General features: G+C 48.1%; 2 protein-coding genes and 1 long non-coding RNA gene across 3 annotated transcripts; all 3 read right to left on the bottom strand.

The window, feature by feature from the left end:
• Window positions 1-2,195: 2,195 nt before the first annotated feature.
• LOC119295434 (digalactosyldiacylglycerol synthase 1, chloroplastic-like) lies at window positions 2,196-8,043 on the bottom strand. Its single transcript, XM_037573854.1, has 7 exons — window positions 7,524-8,043; window positions 6,414-6,446; window positions 4,507-4,594; window positions 3,919-4,400; window positions 3,574-3,840; window positions 3,078-3,427; window positions 2,196-2,980 (listed from the first exon to the last, which is right to left on the bottom strand). Exons 1-7 carry the CDS (start codon window positions 7,947-7,949, stop codon window positions 2,443-2,445), a joined length of 2,184 nt encoding a protein of 727 aa, XP_037429751.1. The 5' UTR covers window positions 7,950-8,043; the 3' UTR covers window positions 2,196-2,442.
• Window positions 8,044-8,538: 495 nt separating this feature from the next.
• Window positions 8,539-14,290, bottom strand: LOC119295436. The gene is made up of 3 exons (XR_005144024.1): window positions 14,009-14,290; window positions 9,511-10,714; window positions 8,539-9,360 (listed from the first exon to the last, which is right to left on the bottom strand). It is a non-coding gene; the product is annotated as an uncharacterized LOC119295436 (long non-coding RNA).
• On the bottom strand, window positions 12,158-14,014 carry LOC119295435 (putative pentatricopeptide repeat-containing protein At3g13770, mitochondrial). Its single transcript, XM_037573855.1, has one exon. The coding sequence runs from the start codon at window positions 13,897-13,899 to the stop codon at window positions 13,525-13,527; it is 375 nt and encodes a 124-aa protein (XP_037429752.1). The 5' UTR covers window positions 13,900-14,014; the 3' UTR covers window positions 12,158-13,524.
• Window positions 14,291-16,192: the final 1,902 nt, after the last annotated feature.

A 16,192-nucleotide genomic window follows, 5' to 3' on the forward strand; every position in this document is an offset into this window, starting at 1 on the left:
TGAACCTGTAAGGGCCTCAGTCTAAGGCCGGGCAAGCGCCTTTTTCTAAAAAAAAAACTTGTGCTTCAGCAGTGGCTATGTCTATCACATATGGAATAAGCTAGGAGCCCGCAGCCAAAATTCTTTCCTTTTCATCTACAGTTGGTACGAGGTGCTCATACGCCACCAAGAGAGGATCGACCAAAGCCCAAAGGTCATTTAGCTAAGGTGTACGTACGACAACGACACATTGACGCCCTACAAGAAACAAAATGGCCGCAACCTGCGTACAGGGCTGTACAGGGTTACCTGCGTACAACGTACACAATATTTTTGGCTTTTTTAGTTTTTGCGATCTTTTTAATCACATCCACTTCAAACATGATTTGAGGTGCGGCCGTGCGTTGGCCGTACCGACACAGCAACAACCCCAAACGGACATGAGCGACCTCATTACTGTCCCAAACAAACAAAAGCAGGTTAAGATAGACGTTCGTTTGAAGTCGTGCTGGAGTTGGCCTGACATCCTACAGGACGCGAAATGGCCGCAACGTGCGTACTGGATTGCACGGCACTTGGGATCTAGTACTGTATCATGCATGCGGTCAGCAAATAAAGCGCAGCGGTGGTCGCTCATGGCTGACGTGACGTGTCGCCTCCCAAACGTTTGTGTTGCCGTTCCGTTTGGACGGATACCCGACGTGGACGTGTCGCCTCGGCCCCTCTCATCGATTAAAGCCGTCATCATGGAAGGCAAGAAAGGCAGTGGCACGGACGAAGGGCGGCACCCATGAGCTTGGGCATGGGTTGGCCCCCATTGCAGCATGTACCAGCACAGTTTTATTCCCTCTCGTCACTGCTGCCGTCCCATTTGGGCAATGCAGCGCGAGACCACAGTGAAAACCTGAGCCTCCAAATCCGAACAGTAAATAAAGATTCAGACGGAGCGTCGAACGGAAGCAAAGGCGGTCGTACTCCTAGTCATATCTCTCTCTACTTTCGGCACGCTGATTTTTCACTGCTCGCGGTACTTTCTTTCTTTTTTTGCTACCAAGAGCTCAAGGCGAAGAAGAAGATAACCACGACGTGTCGACGTCCCGTCCCGTCCTGTCCCGTCTGGTCGTGGAGCTACTCATCGTCTACCACGGCTAAGTTAATCATGAGATCATGTGAGCTGCCGTCACCCCCTCTCCCCCTGCATGGTACAATCGGAAACCCTACTAGTCGCATAGCACGGTGATGGTGACGATGGTGATCTAGTCTAGCAAAAGCAAACAAACCAACGCGAGAAAATGGGACAACAAATGCGAGGTCGGGCAGTTGAGGGAAAGGATCTCAAAAAATTCGGCTCCTGTCCGCAGGTGAAGCAAGGAACGAACAAATGCGCAGGCAGCAACGGTGGCTTTCATTCGTGTACTCAAGGTTCATTTTCCCTGCAGGAACGTGAGAGCTTGGACGGCTCCAGAAAGTTCTGGTATTCGGTTCGAATTTGAGCATCAACGACTAACCCATGGTTCCATTCCATACAACCAACCACCTGCTGTGATGCGTTGCGATGGAAACCCTCGACCGGTCTCCGGATTTGGCTCCATCGTACTGTACTCACTGCATTCAGATTCAGAACCAGAGATAGCCCCACACCACTCGTCCAGTCTCATAATGACTGACTCCACCACACCGTGCCGCACACAAGACTGCGTATGGTCCTCGCGGCCATCGCAGAGCAGCAGCAGCAGACACGCAGCCATCGCATCACCATTCCAAATCCAAAATTAAATCAATCGCCATTGCAATTTGCAGACAGCCCAGTACTACCAATAGTGGTGGCAGGGGGGAGAAGGGCTCACTCGTCAGAGGCCCGAGGCCCACAACTGGCATGCCAGTACTGGGTAGGGGTACCAACCTACCTAGGTGATGCAGCAGGCAGCAGTTGGGCCAACCAACAACACATGCTGGGTGGGCAGGGGTGACGTGGCATCGACGGCAGAGCCCTCTCCCCAAGAGCCATCAGTGTGAAGGCGTACTGTAGTGGTACCAGGCAGACATTCCAAGCTCTACCTGTCATGAAATCAATCATGGTACCACTAGAGCATACTGTACCGCATACAAGTCGGAGTAGATAGATACAGTAGAAAACAGTGGAGCAGCGTATGAGTGCACCAGTGCGGTACACGCATGCGAGGAGCGACGCAGGCCAGTTTCGGTGCAGACACAGGGAAATGGGCATAGGATTCTCATTGCTACTGTACCAGCCATACAAAGATGTGAGCGTCCCAGTGAAAAATGGCCATCAAAACTCAAGGGATCGAATACACAACTCTTATCTAGTGCTACAAGTAGTCTGTAGTTCATATTGATAATAATGAACAAGGCTTTGCCGTTGGCATTGAGGAGAGGAGGAAAAAGAATTAGTGTCACAAATTACAGACCTATCTATGTACTACTAACAGCAGTGGTTCTGTCTTACCAGCCATATACAGGATTCTGTACCTGAGGGGGCAGCAGGTGCATGTCCACGCTATGTTGCTTATTGTAGTTCAGGGTCCCGGGCACCGCCCCAGTCAACAGCCGGAGGAGCTCGCTGCCCGTGAAGCAGTAGTGGGCAAATGCTAGGCCGCCATCCACGATGTCCGACATGTTTGGCAATGAGGCTGATTTCTTCATCCTCCTATCGACGCTGCTTCCAGAGGTGCTGGCAGAATCACCATTGCTGCTCAGGACCTTGTCCAGTTCTGAGTGCTCCATGAACCTCTGGGTCGCAGCCTCCCACGAAAGGTTGTACCGCTGCTCAGGTGTGAGGGGCTGGGGATCGCGGGTCATTGCTTCCTTCACTTTGGCAACAAAATCCTCTGACGTCGTGTACGTCAGGCAGTTTGGGAATGATCTGAAGAAATCATTGGATGGGTGATCCGCACAGACCACAAACTTGCCCATGGCTAGTGCCTCAGCAGTGGCGGTGCAGAGGACATCACTAATGCTCGGGTTTACAAAAACCTTGTACCTGGAAAAAGAACACAAGAAGGAAGAAGCATTCAGATCAATGACATCGCAGATGTACAAGGCATACGTTTTCAAAGCTGGATGGTTCGGATCTTTACCCATGAAGAGAATCGTCTGCATGATCTCGGCCTTTATGGAAGTTAAGATTTAAATCCAGCTTCTTGGCAGCTGATTGCACTTCTACTGAATCTTCACCGTTTCCATAGACGTCCAGTTTGAAACCGTCCAAATCCGTCTTGTGCTTCGCAAGCAAATCTATCAGTTCTCTGTAGCCTTTGGCCCAGACCATCTTCCCCAGAAAATAAGCTCCTTTGGACATGGACTGCTCGCCAGATTCCCTCTCTGCTGCTATTCTCTCCCCAACCTCCAGAAACTTGGGATTAACACCATGTACATTGCAGATCATGGATCTGGCTAGATCTTGAGTAGCCCCAGATAGTCGCAAAACCTACACGTATCAATACCAGCTCAGTAAGGAAAAACAACCTAGCACATAGTTATTGAATATATGTATATATGTGAAGAAGAGTTCACACTGTGTCCACTCGAACATCGCAATAAACATAGTAGTCATAGTACCATACTTATAATTACCTTATGGCAATAAGCTCTGGCAACAAGGTTGTTAATGTGCTTGACAAAAAAAGCTTGAATAGCACCATTCTTCTCTCTCTTGATATACTCCAAGTAATTTGTATGCACAACACCGACGACATGATTAAATTTATCAGTCCAACGCTTTCCATGATGGTACCAGTTCAGGTGCTCAGGCTCTTCCAGAATTGCAATGTCAGCTTCCTTTGATGGTATAAATTGTGAAGTGTCCCCAGCAGGAATTATACTTCTCCTTTCTTTCTGAAACTGCAGCCAGGGCGGATAAATGATTAGACAACTAAAACACATAGCGTTTGACATTATGGATTAAAAAAGAGACCCTACCTTTCCAGGATAGAATGATATTCTGAAGTCGGTTTTAAATCCAACTCTTTCCTCCAGCCAATTCCTTATATAAGTTTCTTGGTCTTCTGGAGAACTAAAAGTCATGTTATTCGGATAGACGAGCTCTTGGTCTGACTTGCAAAGCCAGGGCACCATCAAGGTTACATATTGCTTGGAAGATTTAGCCAAGTATGCAGCTCGAAACAAAGGATTTACAGCTGTTCCCGTCATCCAGGGAAGACTGGCGGTAGTGACAATGGCAACATGTCTCTTGTCAGCTACATCATATTTTTGCCCATCATCCCAAAACCCACCTTCATAATGATGCCCTGTACTCTGAAGGACGCTAGCTATTCTTAGATCAAGTTCATCACAAGTATTGTCATTTCTGAAGGAAGATGATTCACTAGTTGACAACGGATCATATGCAAAGTGGTCCTTGCGCTTGCTGCATAGAGACTCCACCAGCTTGTCACACACATCTATTCCACACGAGAAGAAAAAAATCAGTACGGCACAAGCTCACACACATATATTCCAATATTCTGCAGACCTTAGATTTTGTTGAACTAAAATAAGGCCCCTTACCTCTTTTTATACCAAGTTGGTCAAACAATGGTCCAGATTGCTTTAGAAAATACGCAAGGAGTTCGTTTAAATCCAGTGGTGGAACTTCCTGCACTAGATCAATATATATTAAGAAATGCATAAAGCAGAAAGGGGTAGCTAATCCTGGACATGCATGCAAATGTGTTAATATATACATGCTTCACATGCGAATGATGCTAAATCAGGGAGTTAAAGGGAGCTTGATTATGGGGCATGGTGCATAGGACTCAGCCAACCAAGGCCCATGAAACTGAATTGTGTCAGCATGCATTGATGTACTTACACTATTACTTTCCTCCTCATCTACATGATTACATCTATAAAAGTACTCTTCTAGTAGAATTAAGTAGACCATGCGGTTACAAGAAAAACATGTCGATCTCATGTGCTATAGTGCTGAAGAATAGTCTTCCTGGTAGGACAAAGAGATGCCAAGAAGAGGCCATGATGTTAACACTCAAGAGGACATAGATTCTATGGCACTATTGGCACCTGGCACGCATCCACATTAAAGAATGTACGTATGCGGGAGGATGGAAGAGAGCAGTTCTATAATCAAGATTATTTATTAGGATGAAACTGGGTTCTGCTCCGAATCGTAGTCCTCGCGGGAATGGTCGCAAAATGCGAAGGATTTACTAGGCTTCTTGTGTCTTTTCATTCTTTCGATCTAGCGTGGCATTGGGCCGGCCGACACACCTACACTTAGCATTCCAGAAATACTGACTAGATTATGTTCCCTACATCAGAAGGTGAAATCGATTTATTGTCAATGCCAAAGAAACTGAAAATTAGTAGATTGACAGGGTAACATCCCTATATGTCCCCACTGTTCAAAATATCAGCCAATATTTAAGTTAATTGGCCAGTTAATCCTGATTCCGTAGGTCGCGGATGTGATAACAGCATATCCTTCGCGTTAACTGGTCTAGCGGATTAAGGCTGATTTATCCCACTGGGCCAATTAACTGGAGAGAGAAATTTGGGCCCAAAAGTTTGGCCCATTCCCTCCTTTACCCCAAAACTGGGTGTTTAGGTCACAGCCCGTTCCCTCCCTTCTCACTCTCCCCTCCCCTCCCCTCCCCTCCTGTAGTAGTAAGCCTCGTTGGAGAAGGCTGGAGCAGCCATCGCCGCCGCCGCTACTCTCCGAGCAGCAATCTGATCTATGCTATATGCTGCTGCTACTGCTGCTTATTGCCTCTCCTTCACTGCTGCTGCTGCTATGCTATATGCTGCTGCTGCTGCTGCTTCCTATATTCTGCTGCTGCTTATTGTCTAATGTGATGTATTTGACTATTTGTTGATATTTAGCAATCTGTGGCTGCTTCTAGCACTGCAAATGCTCCATCTTTGAAGCGAAGATATATAGATATGGCCCTAATTAACCTACCGATAAATGGGTTACCGATAAATTCAGTTAATAGGTCGATTCCCCGATTAATCCCTACTCCTCAACCGACTGAGCAGCTACAAGTTACCGATATCCTGAACATTGTACGTCTCTGCAAAGCTGAAAAAAAGGCATATGCCTACAACATGCAGCCACCCCGTGTCTAACATGTGGGTCAAGAGGCATATAATGGTTTACAATATTTTGTAAGGGCATAATACAAGGATTGTACAACCTTATTTGACCTTCATTCTGAAAACAAGATAATGCTGCCAACTCCAATATTTAGTAGTTTACAGGAGGAATGAAGCCAATGAACTCAAGGCAGCAACTATCACAATTAGTTTTGCTCTTCAAAAAACATCTCTTGCAGTTGTAGGTATTGCAAAGTATTCATGCAGAAAAGTTCACTGACCCTGATAAATAGAAACTAGCATATGCACAAAAAAGTTGCTCTAATGCACAATGCAACAGAATATGAAACCAGATGACTAACCTCAGATGCTTCAGATGCAAAGCTCATCGATTTCTGCAATAAGAATCGCAATTGTACATCATGTTAGTGCACTTATATATATGTACTCAACGAAAAATAGTACTGTAGAAGATTTGGTATAGCAGGCTGCAACATGTAAATCACAGAACAAGTTTAATTTAAGGTCCATGCACTGCAAGCAAACTGGGGTTATGCAACTTTTGCAAATAATATATGTAACAATTTTCAACTGCTGATTTTTAAAAAAAAAATTTGCGAGTGAAACTTAATGCATTTGATAAATGACTCACACCACACTTAACATGTGATTTATTATCCTGAGATGATTCTGATGCCCTGGACTTCCCATAAAGGTTCCATTATTTATTCATATTCTAACATGAAACCCCAAAAATTGCATGGGCTCAAGGGCTCAAGGCACCAACCGAGAGCGTCTTCATTAACTTCTGGCATGCAGTTTTCTTACAAAGTAGCCTTAGATTATTTTGACTAGTAAGTAGATCATTTTTTTTTCTTGCCGGGAAGTAGATGGTATTTGAATTCAGTGTGTCCAGATTAACTAAGACCAGGCAAGGAAGGAATGAAACTAAAGTAAAGTCATCCCGTACCTATGTTATTCTTAGACTCAAACCTCTTGCGATTTTTTACACCTTACATGTCAAGCCTACGAGCACAACAATGAACAAAAACACCCAATTTCACTTTCAGATAAGCCAATCTAGAGGATGTATTGTTGACAACTCAACTCAAACTTGTTGATCACAGCACTGAACGTTTCCCCTCTAAATCATAAGCATAAAACTTGATCCAAGCGAACCACAACATTTGCTCGACTTCCTCAACATGAAGCTAAAATTTCAGAATCGAATTGCCCCAACAATTATTCAGAATTGAAAAAAAAATCCAGAGTAAAATCAAAGATATGTCCACGGTCCACCATTAGTGACCCAACTCAATTAGATGAACTTGACCTAAGAATAGCCAGCGTCCTTCAATTGGTGAGGCTGCAGTTTATTAACTTGTGGATGCAACTCAAACGGCAAGGGCTGCAGTTTATTCATTTACTTGTGCACGAACGACGGTAGAATTGGTGAGGGTTTGGAAGCTTACCAGGCTGAGCTTGACCTTGTGGAGCACGTCGCTGGCCTGGTCCTGGCGCTTGCGGTCGAGGTCCCTGAGGCGCGCCTTGACGGCCCGTATGGGCTCCCACTCCGCGGCGTCCTCGTCCTCCCACCTCCACCCGGTCTTGGCCCCCCACCCCCTCCCGACCTCAGCCTCGAACGCCTTCCCTATCGCCGACAGGTCCAGGCGCGTCCTCCCGATCCCCGAGGCGGAGGCGGAGGAGGAGGTGGTGTTGTAGGCCTTGCGGAGGCGCGCGAAGAGGTCGGGCTCCGGGACCGGCGCGCTGAGGAAGGTCTCAAGCTCCCCGGCCCGCGCGCGGATGAGGCGCAGGTCCTCCCGCAGGCTCCGGGAGAGGAAGGAGAGCGCTCCCTCCCCCGCCGCGGCGGGACGCGTGTCGACGCCGAAGCTAGCCATATGGCTCGGCCGGGTCCGTGCTGTAGGGTTTTGCTGGTGGTGGTGGCGGTGGCGGTGGCGGTGGCGGTGGCGGTGGCGGAAGAGGAGGCGGAGGCGGTGGTGTGAGGTGGGGCGGAAGGATGGGGGAGGGGTCCGAGGGGAGAAGGAAGGGGAGGAGGAGATTTCGCGGGCCCGGCGGCGTGGACCCGGTCTGGTGGAGGAGTGGTAACGGAAGTGGAGGAGAGAGGAGAGACGAGGTTGCGCGGCTACGCTTGTGCCATCTGCGGGACGGCGAGCCGACGGCTCAGATCGAGATGGCAGGAGATCGACGGTGCCGGCTACGCTTGTGCCATCTGCGGGACGGCGAGCCGACGGCTCAGATCGAGATGGCAGGAGATCGACGGTGCCGAATTTTCCAACCTTTTTTTTCTCCTAATTACCACGTCGGCGCACGTACAAGTGTACTGACGTACAGTACTTGCTGACGCTGTGCTGGTTTATGTTAGGTATACATTGACGTTTTTTATAGTTGAATTTTGATGGCAGCATTCGTAGTAGAATATTTTGCTTCCAACCATTTGTCGAATGTAAATCTTGAAAGCGTGGACGAGGAAAAGCGTGGATGAGTTTGCAATGTGAAAATCGAGGATTTTGTGGAATCTCCCATAGATGTCTGCACGAAATCACCAAATTATAAGTTCTACTACTTATTACTCCTCCGTCCCATAATATAACGAGGTAGTAAGTATTTTGCTAAGAAACATAGTGTTGAACACTGTTCAAATACTATATCAGGAAAATCAAGAAAATATAGACTGAATTCCGCGCTCCTTGCGTGCAAGGTAGATCGACTTCAGTTCCAAAAGGGAAAATACACGACTTGTCGACAGCCAGCAAAAGAAAGACACGGAAGTAGACAAACACCGGATGCATGCGGCATTGCAGCGCAATCAGATAAACACGGAGAAGAGACCAAGGGTGAAAGCAACGCTAACCGTAGCTTGGCACGGCAGCGCTCAGTTTGGACCTTTGCACGCCCTGCACTCCAGCCCCAGTCGGCAAACCGAAAGCAACGGCCGTGGACAGCCGTCGAGCAAACGGCACCTGCGACGGGCACGGGGATCGGAATCCATCCGGTACATTCCACGGATCAGGAGAACGCCATGACGGATGAGTTCACGGTCAGTATTTCCTCCGAGGATGCAGCTGGAAGGTCCTCCTTGCCTTGCCTTTGCCTTGGCTGCCAGCCACCGGTTGCTCCTTCATCCATCGTCTCCATCTGTCTGTCGGCACCGGCGAAGCAAATGTCTGGCACAGGGGAGAGCTGCTCCGGCAGCCACAACATACTCGTGGTTGTACATGAAAAGGCAGTGATGCTTCCACTTGTCCCAAAGGCAGCAACACAGGCTTCCGCCACCTGTTTGAGTTTACACTTCACAGAAAAAGTGCTCAGTTTAGTGATCTGATGAGTAACTCCCAAAGGCCGCAGCACAGGGAAAAAATCTCCAGCGAGAGCTGCCTTTTAACTAAACACTACCCGTAAGCGAAAGATTCTGAATTTCAAAAAAATTCATGGCCCTACCTTACAATCTGATCAAAAGGCAGCAGCAACTCAGCACGCATTAGTAATCCAAGACTGAAACAGGCCGCTCCCGCCATGTGCAAAAGAACAAACAGAGATTATGAATCCAAAAAAATCCCATTACAAAAAGGGTATCCTGGCAAAGTTCATAATGATCTCAAAGTTTCCATCCCATAAATTCCTACATCCAATGGCATGGTGAGCACAGCAATCATCCATCAGGTCAAACCACATCCCGATGTTTGGTTTGGCAATGGTATCTGGATGCTTCAGAAGAATTTGGACAATTCTATATATAGAATGCAATAAAAAAATCAAAGTTTATTTATTCCTATCTTTTTTCTAAATTTACTACTGTTCAGCTCGGGTGTGTATGCACCCAGGCGCAGAACAGCACTTCCGATATTAACCTTTCCTATCCTGCTCATCTATCAAATACCAATAAACAAGAGTCAAATAAGACTCAGAGATGTAGAATTAGCACTGTAGTTACAGGTAAATCACAAATAAGACTACATAATTAACAATCACAGTTCCTGAATTTAACCGCTCTGGATCCTAACAATACCCACTTCAGTCAACAAAGCCAGAATCCTGGAAAAGAATTGATTCATGCCTTTCATGCTTCACAAATGATGTGCTAGACTACTGATAACTGAATGGCACCGTACAACCAGGCAAGTGCAATCCCTCCTTATTCAACCACGGTTTTTTAGAAGTACGAGCATTATCACTATCAATTGGTATTCAGACTGCAAGATCATGAAGTGAATAAAGCATGTGCAACAGTAACTTACATTATGTGAAAAGAAAATCACTTCTAAATTCTTAGATAATCTGTCCGTGATATAAAAGCAGTGAACACAGTGTGGACCTGAACTATATCAATTAATGAGATATGACGGTAAAGTAATAAAAATGCTGATATTGTCCACATAATTTCAGAAGAATGAACGATAAATATGTATGGACAGAACTGTGATGATATTATTGTTCTCAAAGACATGCCTATCCATAAAACTCGCAGGTCTGGTACGACAATGTATAAAGCTATGCAGTACAAGAAAAGATTTCCTTCAATGTACCCGATGCAGACACAATCACATTCCCTGGATTCTCCGCAAAACCACATATTGCCTTCTCAAGGGCGCTCGTGCGACTAGGACAAGGCGTCCTACCGGGAGCGGCAGCTCCGATCCTCACCCTGCAGACAGTATTATTATTATCAGCACCTATAGGTTGCCAAACATATCGAATCAAAAGCAACCAGTTTTAATCCAGTGAGCAGATTTTTAGCAATGTTCCTCTGATCTAATCATTTTCCCATGAAAACGGATAAACATACACCCCCAGGCGGGCAAATATCCTCTTGGGACTAATTTTTTATTTTTTCTATTATGCTCTATCTTTACACTAAAATTCAGGAATGACTTCACTGCCTTATATTCATCAGAACAGGACACAAACCAAACTAAATTGCTTTTTCAAACTGTCTAATTCCATCACATATCGTGTTTTCAGATCATACTGTGTCCACTCTGCATTTGAGATTAATTTTGCTCTTAGCTCTTGTATCTCATTGAAAATCATGCCCACTGATGTCACTGCAAGTAGATTTTTACTATGGTTAAAACACACTAAAACTACACTCATAATTGAGAAACTGTCTTCAGTACTACTATGCTGTACAGCTTAGTATAGTTTTCCCCAGCTGATTTCTATTACACATGAGATGCTGTGTCTACCAACCATTCCAGGAGTAGATTGACAGGCTTTATCTACATTTGTTATATCCTCTATTACAGTTTTTAATTTTATTTTTGTTTGTTAACCGCATTTGTCCTCAGCCAGTCCCTTCTGAAACTGAAGAGCAATTGTTTCAAATGCATGTCGAGCTAGCCCAGCCAACTACCTATCTAGGCACACGATTTCAAATTGCATATCTACTTTGCTTGCGCTTCACCATCTGCTTCCGTGACCGCCGCCCCCTCTGCCGCACAGATCTGCCCGCCAGCACTCGTTGCCGCCATGGGTGACAACTGATCAGCAACAGTTGCCACCGCATGGTAGTGCAGTGGCTCCATTGGAACCTTGTTGTCATTAACCTCATCCAGCAACGTGGTCCTGGATTGCCCAAATCTTGAAATATTATATAGATTTCATGCAAACTCCAAAAAAAGATGTACTCGGCTGAAAGCTGCACACGGGACTACCTCCTAATTGGTTGCATCAGGAACTCCATTTTTGCGCTGCCAGCTGTGTATTCTTGCAGGATGAACTCCGCCGCTCAGCTAGCCGCAAGCTACAGTGCACAAACAGGGCAGGTAGAGATTGGAGGCAACTCCGTCTTGGTGCCATCCCTCATTTACTACTCTACTACCGCCCTACTGGAAAGCATGCATCCTGATCCACGGATCAGGACGGGACTGATGTCACGAGCCACGGCTCTCCTTTAGATCCATCACGGCAGCAAACGTCCGCTCCGTAACTAGACCTACGTACGTCGTACCCATCTACTGTATTTCCACATTTCCTCCTTTAAAAACGATCAACGCACTGGCACAGGAATTGAATGCACCGCATCCCAATGAAGAGCCGAGCTGCCCAGATAACGAGCTCAGCTGTGCTCGTGACCAGAACAACCGCTTCCTCATCTCTCCTGCTAGTTTCCCAACCAGGTTGCACTTGTTCTGTCTCTTACCAGCAATACCCAACTCCGCATTCCCTCGCACCCATGTGTCGCATGCGAGATGGACGTTTTGCGTCAACGTGAGTATTTATATCAGAGAGCTGATTTGCTCAAGCGTCATTGCACATATGTCCAGAATAAGATCCGTTGATTGCTGTGACAGTGGACACAATAGTGAAGGGACTAACCATTTAAAACAGATGATCTATGCTCAGTAAATTGAAACATAGCAGGAGGTACAGTTTCCACCGTGAGAGAATGCCAGAACTATGAAGTATCCGAAAACTGAATCCTAGAAGATCTCACAACAGGTTCTTGGAGCAGACTTCCTGTATTTTGATAGTTCCCACCACATCCAGCTTCAACAAAATTTGATCGAAACTGCTCCTCAACAATTCACTCAAGAAGTCAAGATTGACAGTTTGATCGAAACTGCTCCTCAACAATTCACTCAAGAAGTCAAGATTGACAGTTACGGCTATTAACAATATTGACAAGTTCGGCTATTAACTTTGGCGACTTCTCTTTGTGTTGCATTACGGGCTGCCAGGCTCCATTAAGCTTGACAACTTACAGTCCAGAAATGAGAAATGTACGCCCATCATCAAGCTACTCAGAGAGCTTAGACAGTCAGCAACTGAGAAAACTGACGGGCATTCCACTACAGATGGTCTATAGTACCGGCGTTACCCATTTTATAGCAATCTGATAGGTGCCTTCGAACTGTGCTTCCATACAGGTTCAAGCAGTGAAGTGTGCTGGCGCTCATGTGGTCCGTCCACTGCAGCATAGACTTCTACAAAATTCAGATCTCACCGGCCAGGTGCTTGTGTTGTATACTGCATTACTGCATGAACTTCATGAACCACCATTGCCGTCAATCAAACTATGTGTTATCAGCTCCATATCACAATGGTTTTGATCACTGGTCTTGGCTAACAGCCTCACACAATGGCCAGTTTGTCAACAGATCAATATGCCAAAATTCACACAATGCCATACTCGCTCATCAACCTAGCCACTCTCTCAGCCACATCGACACGGCCATGCGCCCGGCACGCAGCGAGCAGCACCGTGCAGATGATCCTGTCTGGCCGTGCCTCCATCCGCGCGAGCAGCCCCTCTGCCTCCTCGACCTCCCCAGCACGTCCGAGCATCTCCACCATGCACGTGTAGTGCTGCAACGCTGGCCTCCTGACCCTCGCGAAGACTTCCCTCCCCTCACTGACCATCCCGGCCCTAGCGCACGGAAGACGCTCCTCTGCCGTGCGTTACGTGCCGTTGGGCCACTGACATGTGGACCAGGCTCCCAACGGGCCCACATGTCAGTGACGGAACGGCAGGCTGCCATACGTCAGAGGATCCTCATCGCTAGCGCACGCGGCAAGGACCACCGTCACCGCCTTGTCGTCCATCTCCCCCTCCCGTCCGCGGAACAGGCCGAGCACCTCCCGGCACCTGCCGTGCGCGGACATCGCGCTGGCCAGCGCGGTGCGCGCGGAGAGCGTCTGCTCCTGTGCGGGCAATCCGTCGAACACGCTGCGGGCGGAGGCTGGGTCGCCGCACGCGGAGTAGGCATGGATGAGCGAGGGGACGAGGACCGCGCCTCGGCGGAGTGCGGCGCCGTGGAGGGAGGCCACCAGCGAGAGAGACGGCAGCGAGGCGGCGCGGCGGAAGAGCTCGGCGTAGTGCCGCCGCATGGCTGCAGCCTTCGGGCGGCAGGGTTGGAGAGAAGCGATTGCACTTTGGTAAAACCGGGGCCGTTGGATTGCCCGTACATACAATAATTTTACCGTCGCAAAAACCTACCGCGCGTTCTAGACGAACAGCCGCCACTCCTCGTCGACCAGCCAAGCCAAGTCGAGGGAGCACCATGATCTCTTCTAGGAGTACTAGCAATGGTCAAATACCATTGTTTTGTTGTGTTCGCCGCTCGTCCTTTCAGATTGGATCGCCTGCACAGGCGGAAAGGAGGCGAGCGGGGCTTTCCTTTGCGTGTCGCCGGCACTGCCGCTGTTCCCTCTCCCTCCGCCGGCCGTGCCGGTGGCGGGAGGGAGGAGGGCCTTGGATTTGTGCGTGGGGTGGGTTCGCAGTAGGGTTAGGTTTGAGGGAGATGCTGCCAAGCTTGTTGCGGCGACGTCGCGTTTGAATAAGATTCTTCGGACTCCGCTCACGGTCAGACGAAGCTCTTGCCTTCGTCTAGGGGCTAGTGGGATGGGGGATCCCCGGATCTCGTCGAGGTCGCGGCTATAGTGTCTGGAGGTCGACCGGCACTGGTCGGTTGGGTCCTCGGATGGGTGGTGGTTGTGTGAAGATGGAGATTCTATTTTCTCTTCGGTATGATTTTTTTTTGTTGTTCTTCCTCTTTCTATGTGGTGCTGGAGGGATGTCCTGCTTTGCCTGGGCGGTTGGCCCTGCCGCGGCATCAGCACCGGAACCGAATCTTAATTTTCTTTCATCTGGAAGGGACACATATAGTGGTACTCAAAGCCACAATGGCGAGGCTGGTGTAGGCGTGTTGGATGCACATGTGTGTCCTTATCTTTTTAGCGCTGGTGCGAAGAAAAGGGAAGCAGCGCTGGGGCGATTATGTCGTGGTTGAAGATGATGACCTGTTTGGGTCTAGTTTGTAGATTCTTGTGTTTGTAGATTCTTGTGTTGTAGGAGTCTTTTCATAAAGTTCATGAATGATGACACTTAGTTTCGGAGATCTTCGCGTTTTACTAGTTGTTTTAGGGCGCTCTTTGTTTTATTTTTTGGCTTTTTGTATGTGTGTTAGGATGTGCTTGTACAGATGATTTTTTTGTATTATTTCATGATTCGAATGCAAGCATACTTTCTAAAAAAAATCACTAGCATCCACCACCGAAGAACACATAGCAGTGTTGTCTTCAAAAGAGAGAGATGGTGCCCGGTGCCCGAATCACGAAACACGTGATCCAAGGGCAAGAACTTAGTACTTGCCCTTGGAGTGAAACGTGACACATGACAAGAGTATAAACAATAGGTTCTTGGATCCAAGGGCGCGAGAGAGAGACTGATGTGTATTTGCTTGTTTTTAGGTCAGTCGATTTTCGCAGGAAAGAAGCAGCCATTGTGATGTAGGGTAGAACCCTAGAGACCGATCTTTCACGATTGGAGCGGATCCCTACAAGGAACACGAAGAACACAAGGAGGGGAACGAAGGAAAAACACGAGAGAACACTCAACCAACAAGAATAAAGTCACACATGTGCTAGATCCTCGAAATACAAAAGAGTACAAGATCCAAATCCAACAAAGAACGATACAAGTGGTGATAGTTCATCTTCGAGAAGAGGTCTTGAATCCATGAGGGATCTTCCCGTAAAGGGGTCTTGAATCCAGATGGATCTTCTCCGAAGAGGCCGCAGTCTCTCACGAGGAGGAGATCCGTATGGATGAGCAAAGCTCTATCTCAAATGAGCTAAACCAATGCTAACTCTCTCTAGGAGGAGGAGGAGGTCTATTTATAGTCTAAGTGCAAAAGGGGTGAAGTGAAAGGGTACATGGGCCTTGGGCCCGAAGCTGCGCACACACAGGCGTCGGTCGACCGACAGGTAGCAGACGTCCGGTGGCTCGCGAGGGTCCGGTCGTCCGGTGCTTATTGGACGTCCGGCGTTTTGGCTCTGGACGGGAGGCGCCGGTCGTTCGGTGGTGCTCGGTCGTCCGGGGCCTGGGGGGTGTCGGACGTCCGGTACTTGCCGGTCGTCCGGCCGTTGTAGCTTCCGTCGGCTAGCCCTTCTGGCTGGTTGAGTGCCCAGGCGTTGGACGCCCGGCGTTGGACGGTCGTCCGGTGTCGGAGTAATGGGCCACGGGTAGCCTCACCCGGGTCCCTGGATTTATCAAGACTTTGGGCCAGCTTCGCCTTGCTGTGCCCCAAGCTGAAGCTCCGTCCTCCGGTGGCCAGCTAGCTCGACGGCCGGCCACCAGACGGCGGCCAACCACCAGCCAACAGCACCACGAGCGCCCGTC

Source organism: Triticum dicoccoides, chromosome 4B, assembly GCF_002162155.2.
Source record: "Triticum dicoccoides isolate Atlit2015 ecotype Zavitan chromosome 4B, WEW_v2.0, whole genome shotgun sequence".
Taxonomy (NCBI): Eukaryota; Viridiplantae; Streptophyta; class Magnoliopsida; order Poales; family Poaceae; genus Triticum; species Triticum dicoccoides.